The sequence below is a fragment of the Cataglyphis hispanica genome, chromosome 11, assembly GCF_021464435.1.
Source record: "Cataglyphis hispanica isolate Lineage 1 chromosome 11, ULB_Chis1_1.0, whole genome shotgun sequence".
NCBI lineage: Eukaryota > Metazoa > Arthropoda > Insecta > Hymenoptera > Formicidae > Cataglyphis > Cataglyphis hispanica.
The window spans coordinates 6,654,869-6,681,128 of record NC_065964.1 but is presented as its reverse complement, the minus strand read 5'-3'; the positions used below and the strand labels follow the sequence as shown (position 1 = coordinate 6,681,128).

The following is a 26,260-nucleotide window of genomic DNA, read 5'->3' as shown; positions in this document are numbered from 1 at the left end:
TTATATCATATTTTGTCGATGTACTTTTTCATGCTACTTTTTAAGCAGATCTTTTCTTGTCGAATAATTTTATGGTACAGCTCCAAATCAGAAAAATGTTTAACACTACTTGAATAAAATTAGCCTAAATAGATAACAGAATCTGTTGCACATTTATCTTTATGTTAATAAAATGCTAGATAAAAGAAAAATTTAATCAGATTTTTTATCAAATATGTAACATTGAAAATTAACAAAGCCACAATATATATTAATAATTTTTACGAAATATATTCATATAAGATTGTGTAAAATACACAATTTTTTATACAATTAATTTCTACAAATTTATTACCAACAATAAGAAGAAATATCGATTACATATGTATTTATTACAAAAAATTGTATATTACGTATTATGTATGATACGAAGAAAACATGTAATAATACTTTGGGTCATTTTTCTTTTAGAAAACTGAGAATATACTGAGTAAAAGTTCAGAAAAGTTTCTTCTTCGATAAAAAAGAAACCAGAAAACTTGATAAAACAAGAAGGGTATAAATTCTGTGAACTTTATCCCGCATAAAATTCACAATTCAATCATCGGTTCCTGTACACACGACTATAAACATGAATACGACCGCTGGATTACGATGGCGTAACGATTGTTTTCAAGAACCCGATGCAATTGCGACGTTTACGTTTGCGTCTGCGAAGAATGTATATTCAAGAGGTAATTTTTCCTCTGCAAAGCACGGCTCAGAAACATGGACGTATCATAAATCTTAGATCTTCATGTCTTTTTTAAATAGTCCTTAAAAAAATACAAATTAATATCGTATCTATAAAATTATGATTTTCAACAATCTTTTATTGTAATACGTAATGACTGTGACATATACCGTTATCCCTCGAATAATTTTACTCGGAAACTTCAGAGTTTGCGACTTTTTTAATTCTGACAGAACTTGTCCTCATTAAAATGATGTTGTGTGTTAAAAACCTTTAATTTTGGACTTATTATCGTTATTAGGACTTATATCACACCTTCTTAACTTTATAATGTATACATAATAACGACGTTCGTATACCTCAATGTGATGGCCGTGATCGGTGCCCCTCGATGCGTGCGTGTACGATACACAGGCGCGTATTCTCGCACTTGCACAGTGTGTCGCGAAGCGGTACTACAGCTCCATTGCATTGCGCAACGCATATCTGTCATTCGCGGACCGAGACCCACGGCAGTTATGTATACAAACATACACGGGATTTTGAAAGTAGTCACGCTGGTCGAGATCATAATCGCGGCAATGGCGACGGCGACGGCTAAGTAATTATCGAACTTGCTCTTGGATGCAACGACGTCGGTAAATCCCGCTGATAAACGCCGCGAGCGATAGCTACACCGACCGCGACCCCTCTAGATTAGAGACGAAAGAGGGATCTCTGTGGTGGAATGACGAAGTAAGTTTCTCGTGCGATTTGTAAGGCTTATTTTTTTAGACATGATTCCATATTTAAAAAGACTTTAAAAATCGCGGACTCTTACGAGTTCTTATATTGAATCTCTTAAATTCGTTTTAAAATCATCGATATTTGCCTAATATTGCGTCTTTATTTATTTATTAGATTAGAAATGTAATAGAGAAAATGTCCCCAGCATTCCTGAAAGGAAAAATATTTTCCACGAAATTTTTCCGGAAGAGTATTTCTCGAGAGGAAGAAATTTCTCATAAAATTCTCGTGAGATTATTTCTGAAAATTACTCTTGGGATTATTTTCAAAAGAAGAAAATTTCTTCGAGAGAGAGAGAGAGAGAGAGAGAATGATGTCTAGATATAATTTCATCTTTCGCAAAATTTTCCATAACATAATTTTCCACTGAAAGTATTCTACGAGAAGATCGAGAAATTTTTATTCCGAGAAAAATGTGAGCAAATAGAAATGCCGAAATATATTGCCGCTTGATAATTAATTGTTTTTCTAATATTAATTATATAAATATAATAAGTATGACTTTATTAATATTAACTTTTATGAAGATGAATGATAAAATTATTTAATAAAGTCTCTGCTGTACATTTACTTAATATTAAGTAAATGTGACTTTTATTAATGCTTAATTACTTAATTACATAATGTATACATACTTTATGAGACAGTAAAAATTTCCACTTGAAATTAAGATACGATAGTAAAACAAATTAGGTATACTATGATAATTTTGGATAATATTATTATACTTTCTTTTAATAATAGAAGTTATATATTGTTTATTTAAAAAAAAAATATGACTTTTTTTTATTGATAGTGACTTGAAGGCATTACATTCTACGATTTCTTCCAAAAATTCTGAGTTCTATGGAATGACTCTTTCTTAGTTAAATTAATTCTTTTGCAATTTTAACGATGATAAGGTCCCAACGGATCTACGTACTGAGTAAAACGAAGAGAAAAATTTAAAAGAGACGGATGAGAGAAAAGTTAATCGATATTGCGTAGGTGGGGGTAGCTCCTATATATTGGATATCATTATATCAATAATAGTCCGCGATAAACAAATCATTAATTATCATTGTTGTCAATATCTTTCGTAAAACGAATTGGATGGTCAAAAGGATTGTCGCCGGTATCACTAAGCCGGCCGGTTTTTACCACCTCGGGGCTGTTGTCAGGGGTATGGTGCATGTATGTGTTTGTGTATATGTGTATATACACGCATGTATATCTATCTCTGTTTTTCTCCCCTTTGGAGCAGTCGCTATTCGTACAGCCGTAACCCCTTTCAACATGGCAGAGGGACGGTTATCGATTCTCGCAGCCTCCCTTCTCCCCGACTTCCGGATAAAAAAGTGTCGGCAGAGATATAGTCAAAGAGCGTTCGCTTTTTCTTTCTCTCTTTTTCTTATTCTCTCGGTGAAATAGTATTTGTATTTTTCCGTTCTGTCGAAGAACTAAAGGATTCAGTGCACAGAATAAGGGAATATTAATAAGATTGAGAGAGAGAGAGAGAGAGAGAGAGAGAGAGTGCGGTAGAATATTCAACAATATATTATTTCTAAAGATTATAAAGCAAAGATTTAAAATCTACCTCGATTATAGTTTAATTTATATTTTTCTTGATTTCTTAAAATTCTAATTGTAGAAAAGAAATAATTAAAGGAATGAACTACTGCATCGATAAATTCGCTGCAGATTAATTTTTATCTCATTGTAGAATAAATTGAGAAGAACGAATCGCGTTAATAAAAAATTGATCAATTTAAATTTATTAGTGCAAGAGAGAAGGGAGAGAATTAATTGAACTAATATTAAAATTAAACAACATTAATGAAACAGATTTCGCATTGAAATTATGTGAAATTTCATCACACATGGTAGCCCTGAATAAACAAACATCTTACTTTGATTATTTCTTAATGGCAACAAGAATTATCGTCTCTCCTCGTCTCTTTCGTTCTTAAACAATTACCTTCGTAATCAAAAAAAAAATTACGCTATATTTTCTCGAAGAGCTTCTCAGAGCTTTACCAAATCAGAAATTCTTTGATTCTCCAAAATTTTCTACGATTGTAAACGCATATGTTTTGCTATACTTTTTGACTTCAAAAAAAATCAAAGTTTTGCATGAACAGCGACGATTACAATGAAGATTCCTTTTAGAGGCGGCCGTAGCTGGTAGCGAGACACCGAACGACGACACGATTGAAACTTATCGTACGGCCAAGTTACCCAACATCTCTTTGGCATCCAGCGCGACGTCGTCTTCCGATAGAATGGTAGCGTCGATGCAGAGCCTGGAGGATCTAGCCGTCAATCACCCTGCTAACGCTACAGGTAGCAACGGCGATCGTCAGCAGCAACAGCAGGAGCGATATGGTGGTCACGCTTACAGATCGTCGGCGCAGACCGCCCAGGACAAGCGATCGCGGCTGAGCAATGTCATCAACAACCTGCGCAAGAAGGTACCCGACGGAATCGTTAAAGAAAACGTAGAATCGCCCAGGAAAGAAGAGGACGATCGCAATAGCGTTGAAAGAAATCTGGAGACGCTTGAAAAATACGTGATGACAGTGCTGAATGGTGTGATCAAGGAGGATGAGGAGAAGAACAAGGGAAAGAGCGCGGAAAAGACAAAAGAGCCGGAAAGACGAAGAAAAGACGCTGAAGAAGAGGAGAATCCAACTGGTACGACGGTCAAGTTCGAACCTTCGAACGAAAGTGATATCGAAGCTGCCGTGGTACCATGTTTGGAGGATTCCTCTACGGTCGAAAAAGCCGAATTTTCCAAGATTATAGACTGTTCGAATGCAAAGGGAGCAATAGAAGAGAGTATAGAAATTTCGGAGATCAAAATCAGTCAAGATTCAAAGGAACTGTCTTCGAGAATGGAGGAAGACCATTTAGATGTCGAAAAGGAAAAGTCATCCGAAAGTGACCGAGACATTTCGAGAAAAAAGAAGGAAAATCGAACGCTGGGCACAATCATAATGGACAGGTTAAGTGAGCACCAAGTTGAGGAGAGAGCAAATGTCGATGACGGCAGAGGGAGAGACCGACGTGATGAACGCGTGGTCTCGGAAAACATGGAGATGCGAGCGATCTGCATAGAATTATTGGATGAGTTGTTAAATGATGTCTATCTAACGATTGACAACCAAAAGAATCAACAGAGAGTCGAAGAATGTGAGAAGACGAAAGAACTTATTGACACAACTGAGTCGAGGATAAAGGAAATCAAAGATTCGAACGCCAACGCTCAGGAATTGAAGAGCTTGCACTGTAGTCTACCCTTGGACAAGGTCGCGTTCGTGCTTCAAAATTGTCAGACCAGCGAATCGGTGATCTCGCGGTTCTCTTCAGGATCACCTTCGAATTCTCCATCGACACAAAAATCAAAGTCATCGTCTTGCTCTTCTTCACCGGTTAGACTTCTCTGTCTTTACTGCGATAGGAAGTTTTTGTCTATGTCCTTGCGACAGCGACACACGGAAAGAGTGCACCAACTTGGTGGCAGAAGATCGGAGAGAAATTCCCGGAAGCCTTCTCAGAATTGCCAGTATTGTTCGGAGAAGTGCGCCGGTACCTTAGAGACGCTATTCCACCACATGATCAACAACCATGGAGACAAATATCACGCGTGCGTCCAATGTTTGACAAGGTATCCCACTCGGGAAGCTCTGATGGGACACATAAGCGAGGCCCATGGCGGAAATTCGGAGAGGATTATCAGTCAAGCTCAGGTAAATATTGTAGAAAATCAATGAGCAACGGTTTCTGTTTCACATGTTCTAGAATAGAATATAGAACCTTCGTTCAAGTTTTGCTCAGTGTTTATTTTGCTGAAGATCACTTAAATCTGTCTCAAAGTTTGTTAGTCTTTTATTCCCCTTCTGTTGATCTACTCTTGGCTTAGGTACTAAACACATTATTGATATTATTCTACACTGTTAAGTTTGTACTTATATTCAAGAATTTTTTTTATGCTTTTTTTAAATCTTGATTATTTGTTTTCTTTTTTATTTTATATAATATTTCTATTTTATATTATATTTCTATTTTATATTATATTTCTATTAAATAATTGCGTTTTATCATTGCCGTTGCAATTTTTTATAGTTTTATAATAAATTATACAATATATATAACTGTATAATAGATTGTATAATTAGTTTGTTTGTAAGAGATTTAATAATTTTTCAATATATCTGTATTACTTTTATATTGTTTTTTTTAATCGAATACCATCAAATTTACATTCAATTTTAAGCTTCTAAATTAAGGCATCAAAGATTTTCATCATCTTTAAACCACCACTTTTTTTAGCCGGAGAAAATCAAAGATAGCTCGTCCTGCAAAGAATTCTGCAACCGCGAGATGATGAAAGTATCGTCAATCAGAGAGAGAAGATCTGAAGAAAAGGAATTGGAAACAAGTCAAGGTGACAATCGACAGTCAGACAGCACTCGGACAAAACTCATCGTAACACGGGATTCTATTGATAACCCAGCCAGCCCGGAGTTTGACAGTTCTTTTTACAGCAATGTGAGTTGCAATATCCGCGAGAACTTGCTACACCATTTGGATGGCAAGCTGCAGACGATTGGCTCATCATCTTGCGCACCAACGATTACTGTCTCTGGCTCAACGACGACGTCGACAGAATTAAAATCTCAGCAACAATCATATTACGAGCATAGCGTCAATCAGATTCAATTTCCCATTGACATTTCACTAACCGCGGCGACACCGGTTTACAGCAAAGACTATTCGGTCGGTGAAGAGTACGAAAACTCGAGCGAATATGCGCGTAAGGCCGGTAAAACTAGTAGCGGTTCGCGGCCGCGCCGAGTTTCTTTCGAGAAGTATAACTTTCCACGCAAATACGACGGCAGGGAACAGTGGACGTGCTCGATCAAGGATTTGAGCAAGTTTGACATTTCTACGCAGTTATCACTTCGGAAGAAGCAGCAGCTGATCAAGGAACGCCTTACCATCAGCAGGCTTCATCAAATCCCGTTGTCTTGCGAGATTACTGAAGTATCTCTTCGCGATGAAGAACAGGTTGAATCTGTCGTCGAAACGGCAGCGAATAATCAAGATAATATCGATCGGGATTGCAGTATCGATGCAGCTTCCGCAACTCTCGACGTCGTCCATTGCGATCCTGGCGAACTGCCTCCAAACGAAATCAAGAAGGAGACGACGATGGAAGAATCGTCCGCGTCTTCATGTCTATCAAAATCATTTACCACTTCGGAATTTACCATTGAATTTGCAGATTTTATGAGATTGAAGAGACGGGAACAAAGCGATAATAAAGCCGCTAATATCGAAAAGATCATCTACGCAGAACTGAGTGGCGAATGGTCGCGAACACGAATCTATATATGCGGAGCTTGTGGTTCCAGACACGTGAGTATATTATATTATATTTTATATATATATATATATATATATATATATATATGTATATATATTATATATATTTATTATATATTTATTATATATTTATATATATATATATATATATATATATATATATATATATATATATATAGTATGTATATAGTGCTCTTTTATATTTTTTTTATACTATTTGAGGCGCTGAGAATCTAGATAGAAAAACTAGATAAGGAACATTTTTTAAAAAGATTTCACAATCGTATCGTTATATGCATAATTCAAATTTCATTTTGTTTTTATTTCCAGTAAATATGATTTTTATTACCTGCCTTTTGTTCTCAGTGTCTCATCTTTTGTAATAATCAAAACATCAGCTGGAGCAATAGTATCGGGTCTATTTTCTATGTAGGTACTATTATTTTTTTTTTTTATTATCCCGTCTTTATATTTATAGTTTTTTAAAAATACTGTATTAAAGATGTAAGAGAGAAAAGAAAAATCTTTTTTTCTATATTTTTTTCAAACAAAAAATTTTTATTGAATAAATAAATAAAAAATGTTAATTAATATTTAATTTAATTGATGTATTACGATAACACAAAAATATATGGCGAACAAAGTTTGCGAGTCGAACTTAATGCAAGATTTTTCAACAATGTTTAAGATAATATGTATAATGTTAAATTAAAGAGATAGACAATTGCAAACGTAGCGATTAGACAAGATATAATACATCTATAAATTATATACAATAACTATAAATGATATACAAATTTGTGTATATATAAGCCTTTAAGATGATTTCAGATATTGCTGTCGCGTGGCGGACGATGAATTTCAATTGGTGCAAATGTGGTTTAGATAATTTATCAAGTAGTGTACTTGATCTTTGACATTCATGCGATACATTCGAACTAAATGGTAAACGCTCGCGGCGATTCATCCAAATCGCCAACTCATTCGTGCAACTCTATTTCTCTGCTAGCTTATTACAAGTCACGGAAATGGATAGATGCTTTAATGTAATCTGTAATGCTAAACTAAAATATAACTTTATTTTTATGTATAATCTTTGTAACATAAAAATAACGTACAGATTTTATAGTATTATTGTAAGCAATTCCGATCGGTCATATCTAGTAGAAAATTTCGAGAAAACACCAAGCAAGAAACCGTATACAGTTCTATGTCGCGCTAATCCCATTTACACCAATTGAAACACCGCACATTCGTATCGATCGAGACGTAATATAACGAGATCCAGTTGAATGAATCATCGATATTGTTGTAACGATGTAGATGACGCTAAAGGAGATGGAGGATCACAAGGCTTCTACACATCCGCGCGTTTTGTGCTCGCACTTTGAGCTAACCGGCGATCAGCGCGAGCACTATAAGCATTTGTATCTACCGGGACAAAGTGCGCCCACCGACGAGGCGCGTGATGCCACGCTCGTGGAAACGGTATGCACCAAGTGCACCAAGAGCTGCCTGAACGTGGCTGAGCTGCATCGTCATATGCTGGAATGCGGCGGTGATTACGCCTGGCTGCTTGGCCTCACCGGCAGCGGCAAGAGGAAGTGTAAGTGGCGACCGTTCGGCAGCCGCAGCCGTCGGCGACGTCAGCGCGGCATGAAGAGAAACATACAGAACTCGCAGACACAGCCGCGGATCGTAAATATGGAACGACCCAAGGAGAAGCAGGCACCGGCCGGACCTAGAGTCCGTCCGAGCGACCGTAAGAATTTTATTGTTTCTCATTCGCGCATTGATAATAAAAGATTTATGAACATATATATATATACAATATGATACCAGTTTCCCACATTAATTCTTATATCTTATATTCTATGTAATAGTGCCGATGAGGTTCTTATAAATGAATAAAGAAGAACGCAAGAAATAGATTGCCTTTTACAAAGTGGAACATATCATTTATATAAAGACTTTGAATTGAGAATTTATATATATAAGAATAACATTTAAATATTGTCTTAGAAAATTTTTATTACCGTGTATAGCACCGCAATCAATAACATCTCGAACTTGTTCTTAGGCGAGAGTATTCAGAAAATGCTAGCCAATCTGCCGCCTAAGAGGGCCACGAGGAAAGTTTTGCAGGACAATGCGATGCGATCGCAAAACAAACTACGTAATGTAAGTAACTTAATTGTGCGGAACAATGATTTTACCTCGTCTCAATAATATACTTGATCAAAATTGAATCGATATTAGAATCGTAAAGGGTATTAGCGGCGTCGATTATAATCGTCAACTGATTCAATTAGGATATTGATGGCATAATATCTATCCTTAATAGGCTTCTCCTACATAAAGCCTTTGCAATAATATAGTTAGATATTAGTCTTCTCAACCATTTCAATGAAAATCACATGTACATATATCAGAATCGCGTAATGAAATGTTATTTAAAACGTTTTATTCAATATGTCGTAAATAATTGCATTTTTTATTTATGCAAATTATCAAAAAGATAATAATTTATTATTTTTTTACACCTCGATTAGAGAAATCAGCGTCAAGAAATAATAAACGGGATTAATTAAAGTTATACAAATTGTTTGACATAAATTTATGTATTCAAGACAAATGATGTAAGCAGCAAAATGTCATATCGCGATGTTAACCTGGACGACACAAATATCTCGAATAATCGAGGAACTCACGAAAAAAACGAGATTCATCGAAATGATGATAAAGCGTTATTGCCTTGCGCGCTTCATCGCACATGAGCGGAGGCATCGATTAGTTGACATACATGCTCGTTACAAATACATGTTCTCATGATCGTGCACACGTGCAGATAGATTTTTATATTGTATTTATATCCTGTAACGTTCAGTTTTTTGGGAAAACTCTTTTTTTTTTTTTTGCTTTAATCAACATATTTCCGTTATTCATATTTCTTGTATTTTTATTAAAGTGTCGTATATACAAAAGTAAATTGTATAAATAAGAACTTAGAATTGTGTTTATATAAAATATAAACATAAAATTATTGAATTTTTTTTTTTTTAATCTTGAAATTTTGTCTCGACAAAATTGAAACTCGACATTAACTCGAAAGATATGCGCCTATTCAATATCGCCGTTATAGCGGTACCTTTGTACTTTGTTGAAACAGGTGCAGACCAGAACGAGGCCACGCATCGGCGACAATTCGTCCGTGTCACAAATCTCGCGTAACAAAGCTGCCCTGAGAAATAAGTTGCTGAAGAACGCCAAATCGATTCAACGCAAACGCTGTCGAAGCGACAACATAACCGCGGTGATCGAGAGCGTTGTGAAGAAATGTCACGAGACCGAGAACAGACCGGACGGCGATGGCAACAAGAATGTCGAAACCGAGGACGAGGGTAAGAAGGATGCCAAAGAGATCAACGAGATTCACGAGGATGATAAGATTGTTCGTCCGAAGGTAGTCGGACGACCTAAAATTTTTGGCAAAAAGGGGAATATGAAGAAGAAAACGGACAACTCGAGTAACAAGTTTCAATTTCAAGGCAAAGCTGGCGATAAGCTAGCGAATTTAAAAGTAAAGGACAAATTTGTAAAGTTTAAGAATAGTGCTATTTCAAAATGCGATGCAAAAGGCGAGGAAACATCCTCTCCAAAGAATATACCAAAGAACTCGAAAACGATTGATAAAGATTTCAATTCCGACAGCAAAAGAATAGCGACGGTTTCTGGAATAAAGAGTAAGAGTAAATCGACGCAAGGCACACTGAGGAGGAAACGTCCTGTGGATCCGGTAGCATCTTTGAACGCTTCCCTCAAAGCGAAGTTGCAGTTACGAACGCAAGACGGCAAGTTTGCTCGCAATCCGAATAAAGATTCATCAGCGAAATTGTCGGAAGTGAAAGTGGACAATGGGAAACATAAGATTGCCAATTCGGTCGAAAATAAGTTGCTGAAATCGAAAACGATTCAAAAGTTGAGAAAAGCCGAAGTACAGCTGCCACGAAGAATCACCCGGCTATCGTCGGACAGCGATAAGATGCCGACTTTAGAACCAGTAGTGCAAATCGTATCTTCCAACGAGGAATATGCCGATAAATCAACAAATGACCTGCCTATTTTGTCGCCAGTGACATCATCAGGATCTCTTCAAGATCAAAAGATACTTCGAACTTCCACAAAAAACATTTTAAAGGAGAAAGAGGGTAATACCGGGTCAAATACTGATTACGAGGTTACATCGGAAAAAAGCATGAAGGAACAGAAATCGACGCGGGGAAGAAAGCCGAAACAGGAACCGAAAGACACGATGAAACGGAAGGAAATCGAAATAATTGGAGAAAACGAGCTTTCTAAAAATAATTCGACGATGTTAAAGGAGAGAAGAATGAAAAACAAAAAAAATTTGAACATCAAAAATATTAATAACGGCGAAAATAGCAAAGAAGAAACATTAAAGAGTGAGATAATCACTAAAAAGGATTTAAAATCAAGGAAGGAAGAAATGACGAAAGAATCTCGAAGCAATTCGAAAACCAGAGTAGACAAAAATTCTATGAAACTGCCAGACATCCCGTTTGAAGTAAAGAAACTCTTAGGTTCGGCTAGCAAAGAAGACCTTTTGAATACATTAGAGCTTGCGTCTAACGATACCGGCTCGAAACGTAATCTGAGACAATCGACGCCAAGATCGAAAATACTCCAAGTGAGTGACAAGAATCCGCGAGAACTTGATGATGAATTGGACAGCTCGAAGGGATCCAAGAAGGAAAAAATAGACGCAATTAGGAAATCGTCCAGGAAAAACATTGAGAAGATGAGCGACGACAAAATGGTAAAAACGATTAATCTAGAGAAGGAGTTGGTTACCAAAGACGCGATTAACAATGTTGCACAAAACGATAGAAGTCAACAAAACAAAAAAGACAACCGAGCAGATGTGAAAACGAAGGAAATTGATAGTACCGATATTGAGGATAAGATCGATAGCAGACAGACAAGAAGATCATTGATCGATGCGAGAAGTGAGTCATCTTTGGAAGCTGCAAGCGGTAGCTCTCAAAAGGACAGCGGTTTGTTTGGGAAGCGCCGCAATCGTAACAAATCAGTTGAGGAGACTGAAGAGACCAATACACGTGCAATGCAAAAACAAAATAACAATGAAAATGTCACATTGAATGAGAAAGAAACTGAGAAAAAGGAAAAATTCGAACAGGCTGTTGATAAGGACGAAAGCGAAGGCGATAGTAATAGCAATTTTGATGATCGCGATTCAACGATGGTGAATCTCAATCTGAGTCATTTGCAATCCGAAACGAGCAATTTATCTGTCGATAGTGGCAAGGAGAATACTTTGGAGACTTCCGTAAACATTCACAATAAATTGAAGGTAACAAGGCCCAGAAAAACATGGGGCGCACGTCGAGAAAGATCATCGAGGAAAAGATCTTTGAACAATGTCATCGGCATTCTGACGGAAGGCATAAACATTCCTGTGGAACAAAGCGTGCAAGTATTGACGGTTCAAACCAGTCTAGATAATCCAGACAGAGTAGCGCGTAACGGAAGCACGCAACAACCCATTGGTGGCGAGGATAATATCGCAGTGGATTCAACATTCAGTGAACTATCAGTTCTCGCTAAGAGCGAGCAGGAATCCGTGGAAAATGAAGTCATAGTGACAAATGCAAACGACAATCATTGTGCGGATGATGGAAAGAACGCTCATTCTTGTATTGATAAAGCACAGGATGCAAATACTTTTACGGATCAGAACGATATGTCATCGAAAGTCTCGACTGTCAAGATGCATTCACCAGCCAACGATATCATCCTCGATCTGTCCAGGAGAAAACCCAAGGGTAAGGGTTCTTTCCTAGAGAAGATTGTATCGAAAATAGCCAAGCAAAAAGACGCTCTGTTAGAAGGTGAGGTAGGTTCCCTTCTGGACAATGCCGCTGATGAGTTGACCAGCATCCTTGATGAAGTCGAGCCTATTTTAGCCGATAACGCAGAAAGCGCAAATTTTGGCGAGGTAAGTTATGCCTCAAAGGATGAAAACAATGAAAATATAACAAATACATCTACCGATAAAAAATCGCCAGTAATTGCCACGCCTGAAATTCGGTCATTGGCAGATAATATAATTAATATCAAGAGTGCAGCTTCCGAACATTCAAAGGATTTATTGGTTAGTCAAGATAATCATAAAGAGAATTTTGAAATGCAAGTTCAGAGCAAGAATCAAACTAAGATAAATGATATTTTAGATGTTGAGATGAAAGACAACTATGTCATAGATAGACAAGTGAGTGGTTCAATGCGTTCCGTTGAGGAATCACAGGTTGAATCTTGCGAGAATAAATCGGCAACGAACGAAGAAGCAATTATTCCAATGGAGATTCCAGATGAAACTCCATCATCATTGACAGATACTTTAACGGAAATTTCCATTTCGTCAATTACGGCACAAAAACTAAGTGTAGAGAAATTCGAAATGAAGGAAAAATCCAGGAGAAAATCTAACAAGAGATTGCTGGAGGATGCAAACTGGCCGGAAAAAAACAAAAGAAAGTCATTAGAAGTCGTTGAAGAGCTTGCTGACAAAAATATACAAAAAGAGCTCCGACTTGACGACATTATCGCGTCTAATCCTAAGCAAAAAGAGATGTTTAATGTTGAACACGAGCTTGTCGAAAAAAAAGGCGAAATTATAGAAATTTCGAAAGTAGATGCTGAAATTGAGAAGTTTCAATGTAACGAAACCAAAACTATCAAAGATTTGGAGCTATCGAGTTTAGAAAAAATTCTCATGGACGATGAATCAAGTTTGGAGAAATTCGCCAATCTTACAGAAGCGGCTTATGAAGAAGCGAATGAGTTAACTGCGAACCTTGAAGAAACCGTTGATAAAATAATTTCCGATGGAAGAGTTGTTGAAGCCAATATTCGATCATTTAACGATGAAAAAAAGCTGTTAACTTTATCACCCAAAAGAGATTCTGAAACAACAAAAAAACATGTTACGAAAAAAAAGTTGCTAGCAGATGAACATTTGGATCTATCAAAAGACGAATCTGTCAAAGTTGCTTCAAAATTTAATGAGAAACTTAATGTCACAGATTCTAGCGAGCATTTATCTGCCAACTTGGAACATTTTAAGGTACCAGAAGTGAAGGATTTATTGCAGAACATGAAGAAACGGGTATCAAAAAAGAAGTTGTTACCCGAAGATGATCGCTGCAATAACGAAAGTGTTTCCGAAGAGCCTCGAATAAACAAAGAAATTGCAGAAGTTAACGAGATATCTAACTTGATCGAGAAAGTCGAAGAGCAAATAGAATGTAAAAAACATATTGTGCGAAAACAATCAAACACAAAGAAGCTCGAAAGATCAAGTTCTTCAGGTTCGATTCGATTATCTCTAGTCAAGACAAGATCCATGTTCAAAAAGAGAACACAGTTAGAATCGAGTGAGGATCTCGCTATTTCCAGCATTTGCAGCCAAGACACTGAGAGCACAGATGACTTATCCGAGAATTCGTGTGCCAGTGAGTCCAGCTATTTCAGGAAGAAGCGATTTGCTAAGAGGAAGAGGAAGGAAGAGAATACAGCTGATGATAACGAACAAGAAGATTCAATAATTTTAAAGAACAATAAAGAAAATTCGAAGAAAAAAACGCAAAATGCTAAATCATTACTTGATGAGCATCTTGATCTCTCTGATATGGACGATATCGATATTCCAATGGACATCCAAGCTTCGTTGGAGAACACAAAAGTTTTGGAGAACATCGAACGAGAGTTTGAACTCTCTGAGAAATCTTTAATTTTACAAAATGAGAATGTAGATGATAATCTAATGGCAGATGAATCACCAAACAAAAATGCTGCAGCAGAGCAATCATTATCGAATAACTATGATTCTCCGGATGATCCGATCACCCCGAAGAAACGCACGGCCGGTAACTTTGTTGTAGTGCATACAAAAACCGGCGAAATTTTAATAGTAGAAAAGAGGAAAAAGCTAACAAAGGAGGCAGCTAGATTTTTTTGCGACGTGTGTGCTACTAGTTTTACTCGCAAGAGTTCCCTGAAGAAGCATACATTGTCGCAATCTCATCTATCGCAAATGGCAAAATCTACCAAGGATAAAATTGAATCTGTTAATAATGGCACATCTGAAAATACTGAAGAAATCGACGAGAAAGATAGAAGTAATCAAATAAGTGATCGAGATGCGAAGAGTACTTTAGATGATGCTCAATCTCAGGAAGTCACTCAAAAGTCCGTGGAATCGAACGAGAGTTATGCTCCTTACGGAACTAACACGGAATCTTTAGTGGATCTAGGAGTAACGAGGCAAGAAACGCTGGAAGATAAATTGCTGGACGAGGAGATTTGCAAGATCACCGAAAACATGAGTCATGACGAATATGTTCTCACGGATCAACTGACACCGGAGGAACCAATGTCATCATCTACTCCTATGAAACAAATTCAGAAGAAGAAAGAGGAATCAGGGCAAGACAGAAATGATAAGAAGCGCGATAAGTCGAAGAAAAAGAATCTAGCGGAAGAACATTTGATCTTGGATTCTCCCGAGTTAAAAGGATCAAAAGTTGATTTGAACGAGTCTTTGAATCCGGTTAATGAATGGAATTCTTCCTTATCATCTTGTGAGCATAATTCGACAAAAGAAATAATACAAACAGTAAAAGAAGCCAAAGACGTACCTGAAGAAATTCAATGTGCGGATTCAGCCGAAATGGAGAATCAGATAGAAACAAATGTTAAACCTTTGAATAACAAAATAGATTGTTCAAAATTATCATCATTTGACGTCGATATGAAAGATGAACAGCATATGGAATCCACAAGGACTACGAGGAGCAGCAGGATGAGGAAATTCTGCAAGATAGATAATGATAAAAAAGAAGAGATTCAAACTTCAACTGAAATTAATCGTTTCAATTCAAGACCGAGAAGATGTAAAAATATTCAGAATTACAAAGAAATATCTACTATGGATGTTATGTGGACTTTTATAGGAGCTTCTATGAAGATTAACAACGACGAAATAGATAATAGCTGTGATTCGCAAAAGAGACAGAACGAAACAGAAGAAGAAATGATTAAGGCGTTCCAGGAAATGGGATATGATGATACTATGACGTATACGGAAATCACAAAATCAAAGCCAGACTCGACTAACGATATTAAAAAGAAAAAACGTGGCAGACCGAGACTTAAGGATCGTATTCCAAATTCGATTATTACCTCAGTTCACACAGAGTTTGAAGTTAATGAAAATGATATTGTCGCTACGAGTAGTTTCGAAGAATCAAAAAACGAGGATCAAAAATTAAGTTCTCATACCAAAGAGCGTTTTGACGAGGCCGGCAAGACGCCATATATTGATGCAAACATGCCTTCTAAACGAAGTAGAGGTAGACCTAGAAAGAATCCTATACAAATCACAAATAATTTTGTAACACAAACAGAAGTGGTGCAAACAGAAGATTTTAATGTCTCCGAATCGACGAAATCAAAATGCAACGAAGTAACTGAAAAAACAGAACAGATTGAATCCGAAATGTTGCTCATCGAAAAAGCTGCTTCGATCACTTTGGTAGATTCTTTGACCTCGAATGTTGAGTCTTTGCCTGCTATTGAAAGCATTCGGGAATCGAATTTATCAGAAACAAAGAGAGATGGATTAAAGGTTGAAGAAAACGAGATTCGATTATTCAAGATGAATACTTCTGAAAACCAATCGATGCAAAAAGTAGAATCAACAGATATCGAGATAGTTGATACTGTGTCCGCAAAGAATTGCGATGTTTTATCAGAAGAAAATAAAGCTGTCGATACATCGATGCTGTCGGAGATGAACATACATGCTGACGATACAAAATATCAGTCAGAGAATAAATCTGATTATAATAATACAAGCGCAAATATTTTAATTAACTCAACAATCGAATCTTTAGGCGAATTTTCTTCACAAATTATTGAAAAAGTATCAACTACAATTGATGATTTGAAATCGGTTGAATCCATTAAAGCAATTGAACTTGATGAGAGTCTCGAAATTCAGAAGTCACCTAATATTTCAGAAGAGAAACGAACAAAGTCAGGAGAGGAACTTCCAGAGATAGAAATATTTCATGAAGAAACAAAACTTATATCGGAATCAGGAGATAGCGAGGATGAAGCCACTGACGATAAATCTCTTCCCATCACAAATCCTCGCGAGCTGCTAGCGCAGAAAACCATAGACTTAGAGAATGATAGCATTCACGATAAAAAAACAACTCGATTGGAATCATCGAACAAAAGATTATCCGAAAGTTTTCAGTCAGCCGGCAAAGAGCGAGAAACTGATCGTAAAAAATCAAAAGCCTCTCGAGATAGAAGGAAAAAGGTGGTCACTGTAGCCAAGATCGCCGAACTATCGAGCGACAGCGAGAATGAAGTTGATAGAATCGAATCTGCCTCTTCGAGCAAAAGCAAGATTGTGAAGAGCGTATTTGGCAGAGTTTTCGGCGGCGAGAAAACGGATAAAGTGAAGGAGGTACTGAATGACTGGGTATCGCGGTCGGAAGATGACTCGGACATATCCAGAAGCGCTTCCGAGGCAAAATTCTATTTACGCGGACCAACCAAAATTTCCGAAAACGGACACAAGAAGGATAAGAAACGTCATTCAGGAATTCTTACGGGCTCCGAAACGAAAAAGGATGCTGAACTATCTCCCAGAAAAAATGGGAACGACAAAAGCAATAGTATCGAGATTCACGGAAAATTAAAGAACCGAAAGAAACGAGAAAAGGATTTCAATTTGATGCCCGAGAATCGTGTCGAGTCACTGTCACCTATTAATTCAGTCAAACGAAGACATCGAGAGAGCAAGATCAGAGCGGATGAGAGAATAAGAGAAATCAGAACTTTCGATGACGAGTCGCCAATTCTTTTGGATGGCGATGAAAATGTGAATAACGAAATTAAAGAAACAGGCAATCAGTTTGACGATGATTATTTGAGCAACAAAGATAACGAATTGCGAAGATATTACGAGGAAGAAGAACGAACGAAAGATAAGAATTCGATTTCTGCGGACTGGGAAAATCTTCAAGATTGCCATGATGTCTGTGGAAAATCGAAAAATAATTCTAGCTATTGTAAGAAGCATGATAGCGCAAGGGATGAACGTTCTTCTTCGCCTTCGCAATTCAATATGTTCAAATGTAGACGGAGACAGAGTAAGACTAAGGCCGGCGAGAGGATCTGGAAAGCTCTTGACAACGATACTTCATCATGCTTTTCTGACGATCAGGACTTTAACGAGACGCATAAAAATTTCAAGGAGCGAGAAAGTGGATTTCATGAATCTAGAAACGCAGATTATTCAAAAAATTCAAAGAATGTCAAACATAATGATGACACTTGGAAAAATACTAGTTTAATAAATCAATCACAGGTTGAAGCACAGGATGCATGCGGGAGATCAAGAAAGAATTCAAATAATCGTAAGAAACAGAATTTCAATATAATCGGAATCGACAAGATGAAAATGGATAATATTATTTCAAAAAATTTTGATAATGACTCATTGTTTGTTTTAAATAAAAAAACGAAGGAAAACGAAACGCAAAACGATCAAGCTACTCGATTTACAAGTGAAACGAGGAACCGGTCGAAGAATCTGACTATCAAAGATACTTATGAATCTTTCGCAGATAAAAATCATCAGCCAGCAAATTCCAGAAAGAGCAAAAAAGAAACCGCCAGTGAAGACTGGAAATTTTCAATGAAAAGTTTGGAATTCGATAAGGAAGATCTCACAAAGGACAATCAGTTTATGGAGAAGGAAATTAGAGAGAAGCATGAAGTATCCACGATGTTGTCGCATAGCTGTAATAATTTGACAGGACCAACTATGAAAGATCAATTCGCTGATCTCGATGGAAATCCTCAAATAAATCGCGAATCTGATAATGATGACAACAATGACGAAGATGAAGAGCAAGAAGACGACGACGGCGATGATGACAATGATCTCGGACGTCGAAGAATGTCACCGTTTTACGCTTGCGAGACTCCCGACAGCTCAATAGAGAGTAGCTCTAACAACGAGGAGGATGAGGAGGAAGATGGCGAAGAGATCGAAGAAGAAAAGATGACGTACGAAGATACTTCTAAAAAGACGAACCCCAGCGAGTTTTCCGGGGAAAAAATCGTCATCAGGTCGCCGTCATCGGGTCACAAATCGGACGTGGTGACGATCGCGCCGACGGACGCAATCGAGGACAACGCTTTGGATGTGCCGAGAGAGATAGAGTCGACAACGGAACCACGACAGGGCAAAATTCTAAACTTCGACGAAGAGCTTTTTGTAGAGTGTTGCTCGAGATTGAAGGCTACTAGCGAGAATGAGCTGAGAGGCGCAAAGAAAATCAAGCTCGATCACACGGAATCTTATCACAAACGAGACGATCAACCGCAAGGATTTAGGGCCAACAAAGATCGATGGAAGGACGTGGAAAGTCAAAACAGCCTTGGCAGTCTTCTGGAATCAGTAAATCAAGTGAGTATCGAATTTTAATTATTATATATTACCGGTACGTATTATATATTACCAGCGTGTATATATAATTTAATATTTATTGGCAATAATTTCTATATATACATATATATTTGTTTTATCTTTCACTCAATTTAATCTGTTTAATAATGCGATAATTGTAATTTTAAATTTTTTTACATATACATATATTTAAGATTATTTTTGTGGGAATAATTTCTGTAAATGTCTTGAGATTTTGAGAGGTTCTGTTTTTTTTCTTTATTTATTCTCTCTTTTCTGTAATTATACTGATTAAAAAAAATCCGTTATATGATATAAAGTATGTATATCTTACTTGAAAATTTTAGTTGCTTGGCGAGGAGATGTACAACAGTCACGACAAAAGCTATCGAACGCGCGGCAGCGAGCAATCGAGCAGATCTGCTAGTCCGGATGCATCGCGAGTCGACAACCTCGGCTACGAGGACAGTCTGGACGTAGCCTTTGAGCATAATAACAAGCTCCGAGATAAGATTCAGCAGCGTATGAGAGAGAGCGAGAATCTGATAGCCAGCACATTCGGTCAGAAGACCAACGATAATAATCATTCTGGCAACGACAAAGGAGACAGTGTTACCTCATATTCTTCGAGTATGCACGAACAACAATCTACCTCAATTGCGTCGAATAGAGAGCGAATACCGTCGCCGGGACACAAGAATAAAGTGAATTCGACTCTAGGTGGTCTGCTAGACAAAGCATTGTCCAACTTATTGCACAGCAACGGCAAACATGACCATAAGTGAGTATCTCGAGTCTCAAATCTATGCATCGCATTAATTTGTGCTTTTTTAATAGTAATCACGCATGTAATGAATATATTTTAACTTTATCAAATATATAAATATTTTTAGTTTTGAAAAAAATGTAAATTATTAATATTACATCAATGTGATGATGTATTTTGATGTGAATAATACTTTGACGTGATAAACTTTTGAACATGAGAAAAGCGAAATTTCCTTAAAACTTTGTAAATACTTCATGAATAAATTTGCAGAATTTTCTTAGCTACGGAGATTTTTAACGACTTATTAATACCATAAAATTTTACGCCAAAAAGCAGACTTTAATTTATTTTTTTATAAACAGGGATGATTTTGCGTCTATAAAATTTAGATACAGAAGCATAAAACATTTTCGAGATAGAATGCATGCACAACAAAACTGAGTGATTAAATATATATTTGACTGTGTTATATATAGGATAGATATTAAATGTCAAAGCGCATTTTTCTGTTTTGCTTTTGGTTCAACACCTGTTGATCGTTCGTTTATTCATCGAGCTTTAGTACGGCTATATATTTTGTTTTTATTCTATTCTTCGATTACGCTAAACTAAATGTAGCGCATTATGTGTAAAGGATAAAAAATGATCGGAAAAAAATAATCCACGTGTTCCGAGTGTGACTATTCTCGACAAAAATTAGCTTCCCAGAAATTGAAACCAAATTTTGTCGAGTGATGCAATGTCGGAATAGTTGTTGGTTGTGGTCTCTTTTTTCAATAGAATTATCTGAACGTATCGGTGTTTTCAGTTTTCATAAAGGATGGCCGTAAGGACCTCTCGCCGAATGCCTATTCGTTCGTTGGTATTGATCCGCTCTCATCACTCCACTCTATACGCGATATGAACGATCTTTCCCACAATAACATCAATGTATAATGTTTTTTTACATTATAGGACTCTATATATAACATTGTCATTGTCATTGTCATTATATATACGCACTACATTCATTATTCAACCAGATTATTTACGGACTAACGTATTTCTTGAGGATATAGAAGGAGGGATATTGTTTGAAAGAAAGGAATATATGTGTGAAAAACATGTGAAAAATATGTGTGAAATTAACATTCTCAACAATACATAATATTATATAAAATGTTACAAATTTATTGAGTTTATGATTTTACAATTTTATTTAAAATTTCATTAAAAAATTTTATAAGAAATTTTTATAAGAAAACAAACTATTAAAAATACAGAGATTTTTAATGGATTATTATAATCATTTATAACGGCAATATTTTTTATCTCAAATAACTATATGATCACATACAAGTTTAATAATATTAGTTTAATAAAAAATCTTGTTATTTTCGATATACGAATCGCGTGCGTCGATATACATCATTTATAAACTAATTTCATTTCACAGCGGATCCGCTCCAATGAAGCTGTTGGCGGAGCTGGCCTGTGCACGAGCTCCTACTTCTACGTCACTGGAAGATACTACGAACAGCGGCAAGAATTCTCAATCGGTGAAGATGGTCGCCGTGGCGGTGGCAACTGGAGCGACCAAAGATACTCCGGATTTATCGAAGAAGCCGACGAAAGGATTGGCAGTAACATCGAAAACATCTCTAACAAAGAAAATAAGAAACCCTATTAAAGAGCTATTTGAACGCAAAAAAGAGATAAACGACAGAAAAGAACGTTCAAAGACTACGATAGTGGAGTTAAATATACAGAAACCACGCAAACCAAAGAAGGGCAAGAAGCAGCAGCAAGAATTTCCACTTATTCGTAGAAACGAGCTGTATGGGGGTTTGATGGAGAAGAAGAAGCGTCGCGAATCCTTCGATCGAAAAGGAGAATCAGAAAGGATAAAGGACGTGTATGAATTTGACGAGGAAGAAAGCCAAATAGCGCCAACTTTGGGTAGTGTGATGTCCTACAGGAGCCAAGTTGACAAGAGTTACGAGACTAACTGGAAGAAGGATAACGATGGGGACCTTGGCACTTTAGAGAACGGCAAGACTAATTATATCGTGGACACAAAATTAGGCGTTATAATCGACCGTAAATTTCAAGAGCTGGAGAAGTTTGCGCCCAAAACGAAAGGCGCTTTGAAGTCGTTCCAGAGTGAAGAACAGCAGCAGCGAGTTGCCGATTCAATTACCGGACCGATGGACGATTTTGTGGAAAGGAAGCAGCAACGCTTGAAACGTCTCGAGCAGAGCATCAAGCAATCCAGCAAACTTAGGAAACGAGGTAAAAGTTCGAAAAAACGGGTGAGAAATGCGTGGTATGAGAATGACAGCTCGGACGAGTTTAGGACGGCTGCGAAAGCGGAAGACGTTGGCGTTGGCATTTCGAAGAGTCAACGCACATGCTCGAAAGGCAAACAGAATCTCTTTGCAGAATTGTCGACATCGTCCGAGAGCGAATACGAACGGCAGGACGATGTTGAATCCGTAATTGGGAATGAACAACAATCTCTATCGAGGTCGAGAAAGAGCTTAAAGAAACAGCTCGACATCGACGTCGAGGAGATGAATTGTGATGAACACACTATCAATGAATCCAAATTCGATAACGAGAATCAAATTACGAATTGCGATTGGCAAAATCAAGTAGCGCAGAATGATGCTATAAAGAAAGATTACGACGCCGCAAAATCAGAATCGGAAATGTCGGATCGTTCGTTGGTGATAGATGAGAGAAAAACGACTGATGAAGCGAGGAACAGTGATGACGATGCGGACAATCAATATGAAAGGACATTCGAGCTGGAAGATTTGTACAGAGAAGATAGTTCGGAGACGGAGACGGAGGTCGAAGGCAATGAAGAATTGACACCGACAATCGAGGAAGCAAAGGACAGAGTTGGGATGCGAGTATTGGACGAAGAAAACGCAACTTTGCAAACGAAAGATATTCCTACGAATGTGAGAGACGACTATGCACCGGAAAACGAATTGATTCCTTTGGAAGAAGCTTTGGATTTCTTGGACCGGCACGAGGATCTGGAGTCAAAATCTGAGAATATATGCCCGAAAATTCAAACTGAGAATGATAATATCAATGACACTGTACGTACAGTGAATGAAATTTCTAATGATGGTATCATTAACATGGAAAAGGAAAACAAATATCTGGACAATACAGAAGCACAAGATGAGAAGGAAGAACCGGATGATGATGTTCCAGCTTTGCCCGAGAAATTGTCTAGCAACGAGAAACCACAGAAAGAATCCGATAACAATCTTCCTCTTCATGTGTTCCTTAGCAGAAAAGTACAAGAATCAAAGAAGAGAAAACAACAGCAGTTAGATAAATTACGAGAAGAGCAGGAGAGGATACTCATGGACTTTCAGCCGACTAGAAGACAAAGAAAATGCGCGATAGGCAAGCAAGGATTGCTAGCGGAAATTAGCAGTTCAGATGAGGAATCATATACTAGAGATAATAGCAAGAGGGGAAACGATCATGATAAATCGCGTAAGAAACGGGAATCGAAAGAGAAAAAAAAGGAAAGGTATCTCGAGAAAAAGCACGAGCAAATGATTGCCAAAGAACAGAAAGCGATTGAAGAAGAGATTTTGCGAGAGGTCGGCAAGAGAAAAGAGATTCTTGCACAAAGCATAGATACCGTAGATACCGCGTTGAATATCGACGTAGTACAAACAAATATTGTTTTTGGGCAGGCCCATAAAAAGAAACATCAATCGAAGGAGAAGCAAAAGAAAAACGGCGACGAGAATACTGAGAAGAGTATGCAACATATTACTAATCAGTCTTCTCTTGGCAGTTCAGAAGACATTCGTAACAATTTAGAACACGCTTTTTCTTCTACAGAAAGTATCATCGGAGAGAACAACGACCACTTATCAATTTCATCTAAGCGAAAAAAACTCTCGAAATCACCGACGAGACTGAAAAAAATTCCCAAACCGGGTGAGAATGGAAAGATCTCGGCAAACAAGAAAAGTAAAGAGTCAATTGCGGAGAAATCCAAGAAAACATCTGCGAGCAATAATAAGGATTCAAAGGAACGCAGATCATCTAGCGGCAAACATGACTCTGATGACGAAGAACTAAAAACCACCAAATCATGGAACAAAGTCGAAGAAGGCGTCGGGGTGGCGATCGGTAGACGAAAACGCTCTGCCGCTCTTCAGCTATACTATTGGTCTAGTTCGAGTGACGAAGAAGAGGCGCCGGAGCCGATTTCGATACCCGAAGAAGAAGAGGATGATCGACAAGAGCAACATGGATGGATAGTGGGCGACTCCCATAAGCGGATGATAACGATGTTGGCAATGGAGAAGCAGCAAAAAGAAAAGCGACGCAGAAGCGAAGATGAATTCGAATCCGGCAAATCAAAGAACAAGAAACATCGGAACAGTACTTCTTGATACGTGTTTCACGATTAAATCTACATCACGTGACGGACGCGATATTGACGATTACGTCATTGTGATTTTTATTTTTAGAAATTATGGAGGTAAAAGTGCAACCAGAAGAAATTGTCTCTTCAATTACATTTTATTTCACGGCGGTTATCCGCAATTCTATTTAGGTAGACAATTGTGTACAAGTGAATGGTGCGAAGTTATTTGTTGTGTTCGATCTTTTTCTTTTTTTGTTGCATATTAAATAATAAATATTGAATGTATGAAAGTGATGGCGAATAGAAGAAGTGTATCATGGACATATAAAGAACTTGTATGTCTATATGTATCTTATATGTCTATGAAGCATATAAAAAAATGAAGAAAGAGATATAAAGTGTACATAGAGCTGCTTGACATTAGAGTAAAAAGATTAGAGATTAGAAAAATATCCTCCCGTTGCACTAAAAATGTGTATGTGTGTGTGTGTGTGTGTGCGAAACATACATATATACATAACTTGAGATCTTATATAAATAATGCAAATATGCAACATTATATAGACTGAACGTGAGAAGTAGTAGAGAGTGAAGAGGGCACCCTTAGACAATACTAGAACATTGTAACATTTAGTTACGTAGGGAAACTTCCTACATACAATACGAGAAGATAAAGAAGAAGGAGAGATGAGGGAAGTCAGTCACAGCCGCTTATTTAGAAAAGGACGACGTATAAAACCGGGTCCAATCAAGTTTAGTGCTTCTACACAGCTTTTTGTGATTCGTAAAATGTATTTCTCCATGTATACTTGCATATTCTTATATATTCGTACGTATTCTTACATATCGCAGAATGAAGTAAAAAAAATATGAAAAGTTTTAGGATGATTTTGAAAATACTACGTTTGAAGAGCTTAAATGCTTATGAATGCGAAAGAATGCAAGAGGTGAAATTGTTTTGATTTTTATTTTTACGAATTTTTGTAGATCTCAAGCTTGCACGACATAAAATAAAGTCACGCGTATATTCGAAGAAAAACACAAGCTTGTTTATACATGAAACGCGGACATTTTTTTTCTTTCACACTCACATCTCGTGCACATAAGACATAAGTATATAGATTTTCATATATTACGAAAAAAATGTTATATATGTTATACGCAAATGACAGAAAAAAAAGTAAAAAACGATTATAGACTTTAATGTAAATGTACTGCCATAATCATATATATTATACGAAAAAAAAGCCTATGCGAGAGAAAAATATAGTAATTAATATTATTCCTCTGTAAAGATTCAAAAACATCTCTAGCACAAAACTATAGGCGACGATCTAATGTAAATAGAGCATATTTTCAATGTGTCTGGAAAAAGTATGTTTTGTAATATAAGGATTACAAAGAAAAAAAATAAAATTCTTCAACAATATATTTTTTTTTCTCCTTTAATATGATATATAAATAAACTGCTCTTATAAATATAAAAAGTTCAAAATATATTTTTATTCGTATAATTTACATTGCATTTAGTAATATAATAATTCTTGAGAAAGAGAAAGAGTGATTATTATTCTTACTAAATATAAATCAAATTTAGCGCGTTATGTCACGCTCGATGTCACCATACGTAGAAATGTCCCT

General features: G+C 36.9%; 1 protein-coding gene across 1 annotated transcript in view; it reads left to right on the top strand.

Annotated features, from left to right (window-relative positions):
* Window positions 1-26,048, top strand: part of LOC126852647 (uncharacterized) — a 34,376-nt gene extending 8,328 nt beyond the window's left edge. Inside the window, exons 3-9 of the mRNA XM_050597640.1 lie at window positions 3,647-5,226; window positions 5,810-6,898; window positions 8,189-8,627; window positions 8,946-9,046; window positions 10,035-19,457; window positions 19,805-20,238; window positions 21,662-26,048. Of these exons, the coding sequence (XP_050453597.1) occupies window positions 3,647-5,226; window positions 5,810-6,898; window positions 8,189-8,627; window positions 8,946-9,046; window positions 10,035-19,457; window positions 19,805-20,238; window positions 21,662-24,644 (16,049 nt within the window). The 3' untranslated portion in view covers window positions 24,645-26,048. The remainder of the gene's footprint in view (window positions 1-3,646; window positions 5,227-5,809; window positions 6,899-8,188; window positions 8,628-8,945; window positions 9,047-10,034; window positions 19,458-19,804; window positions 20,239-21,661) is intronic.
* Window positions 26,049-26,260: the final 212 nt, after the last annotated feature.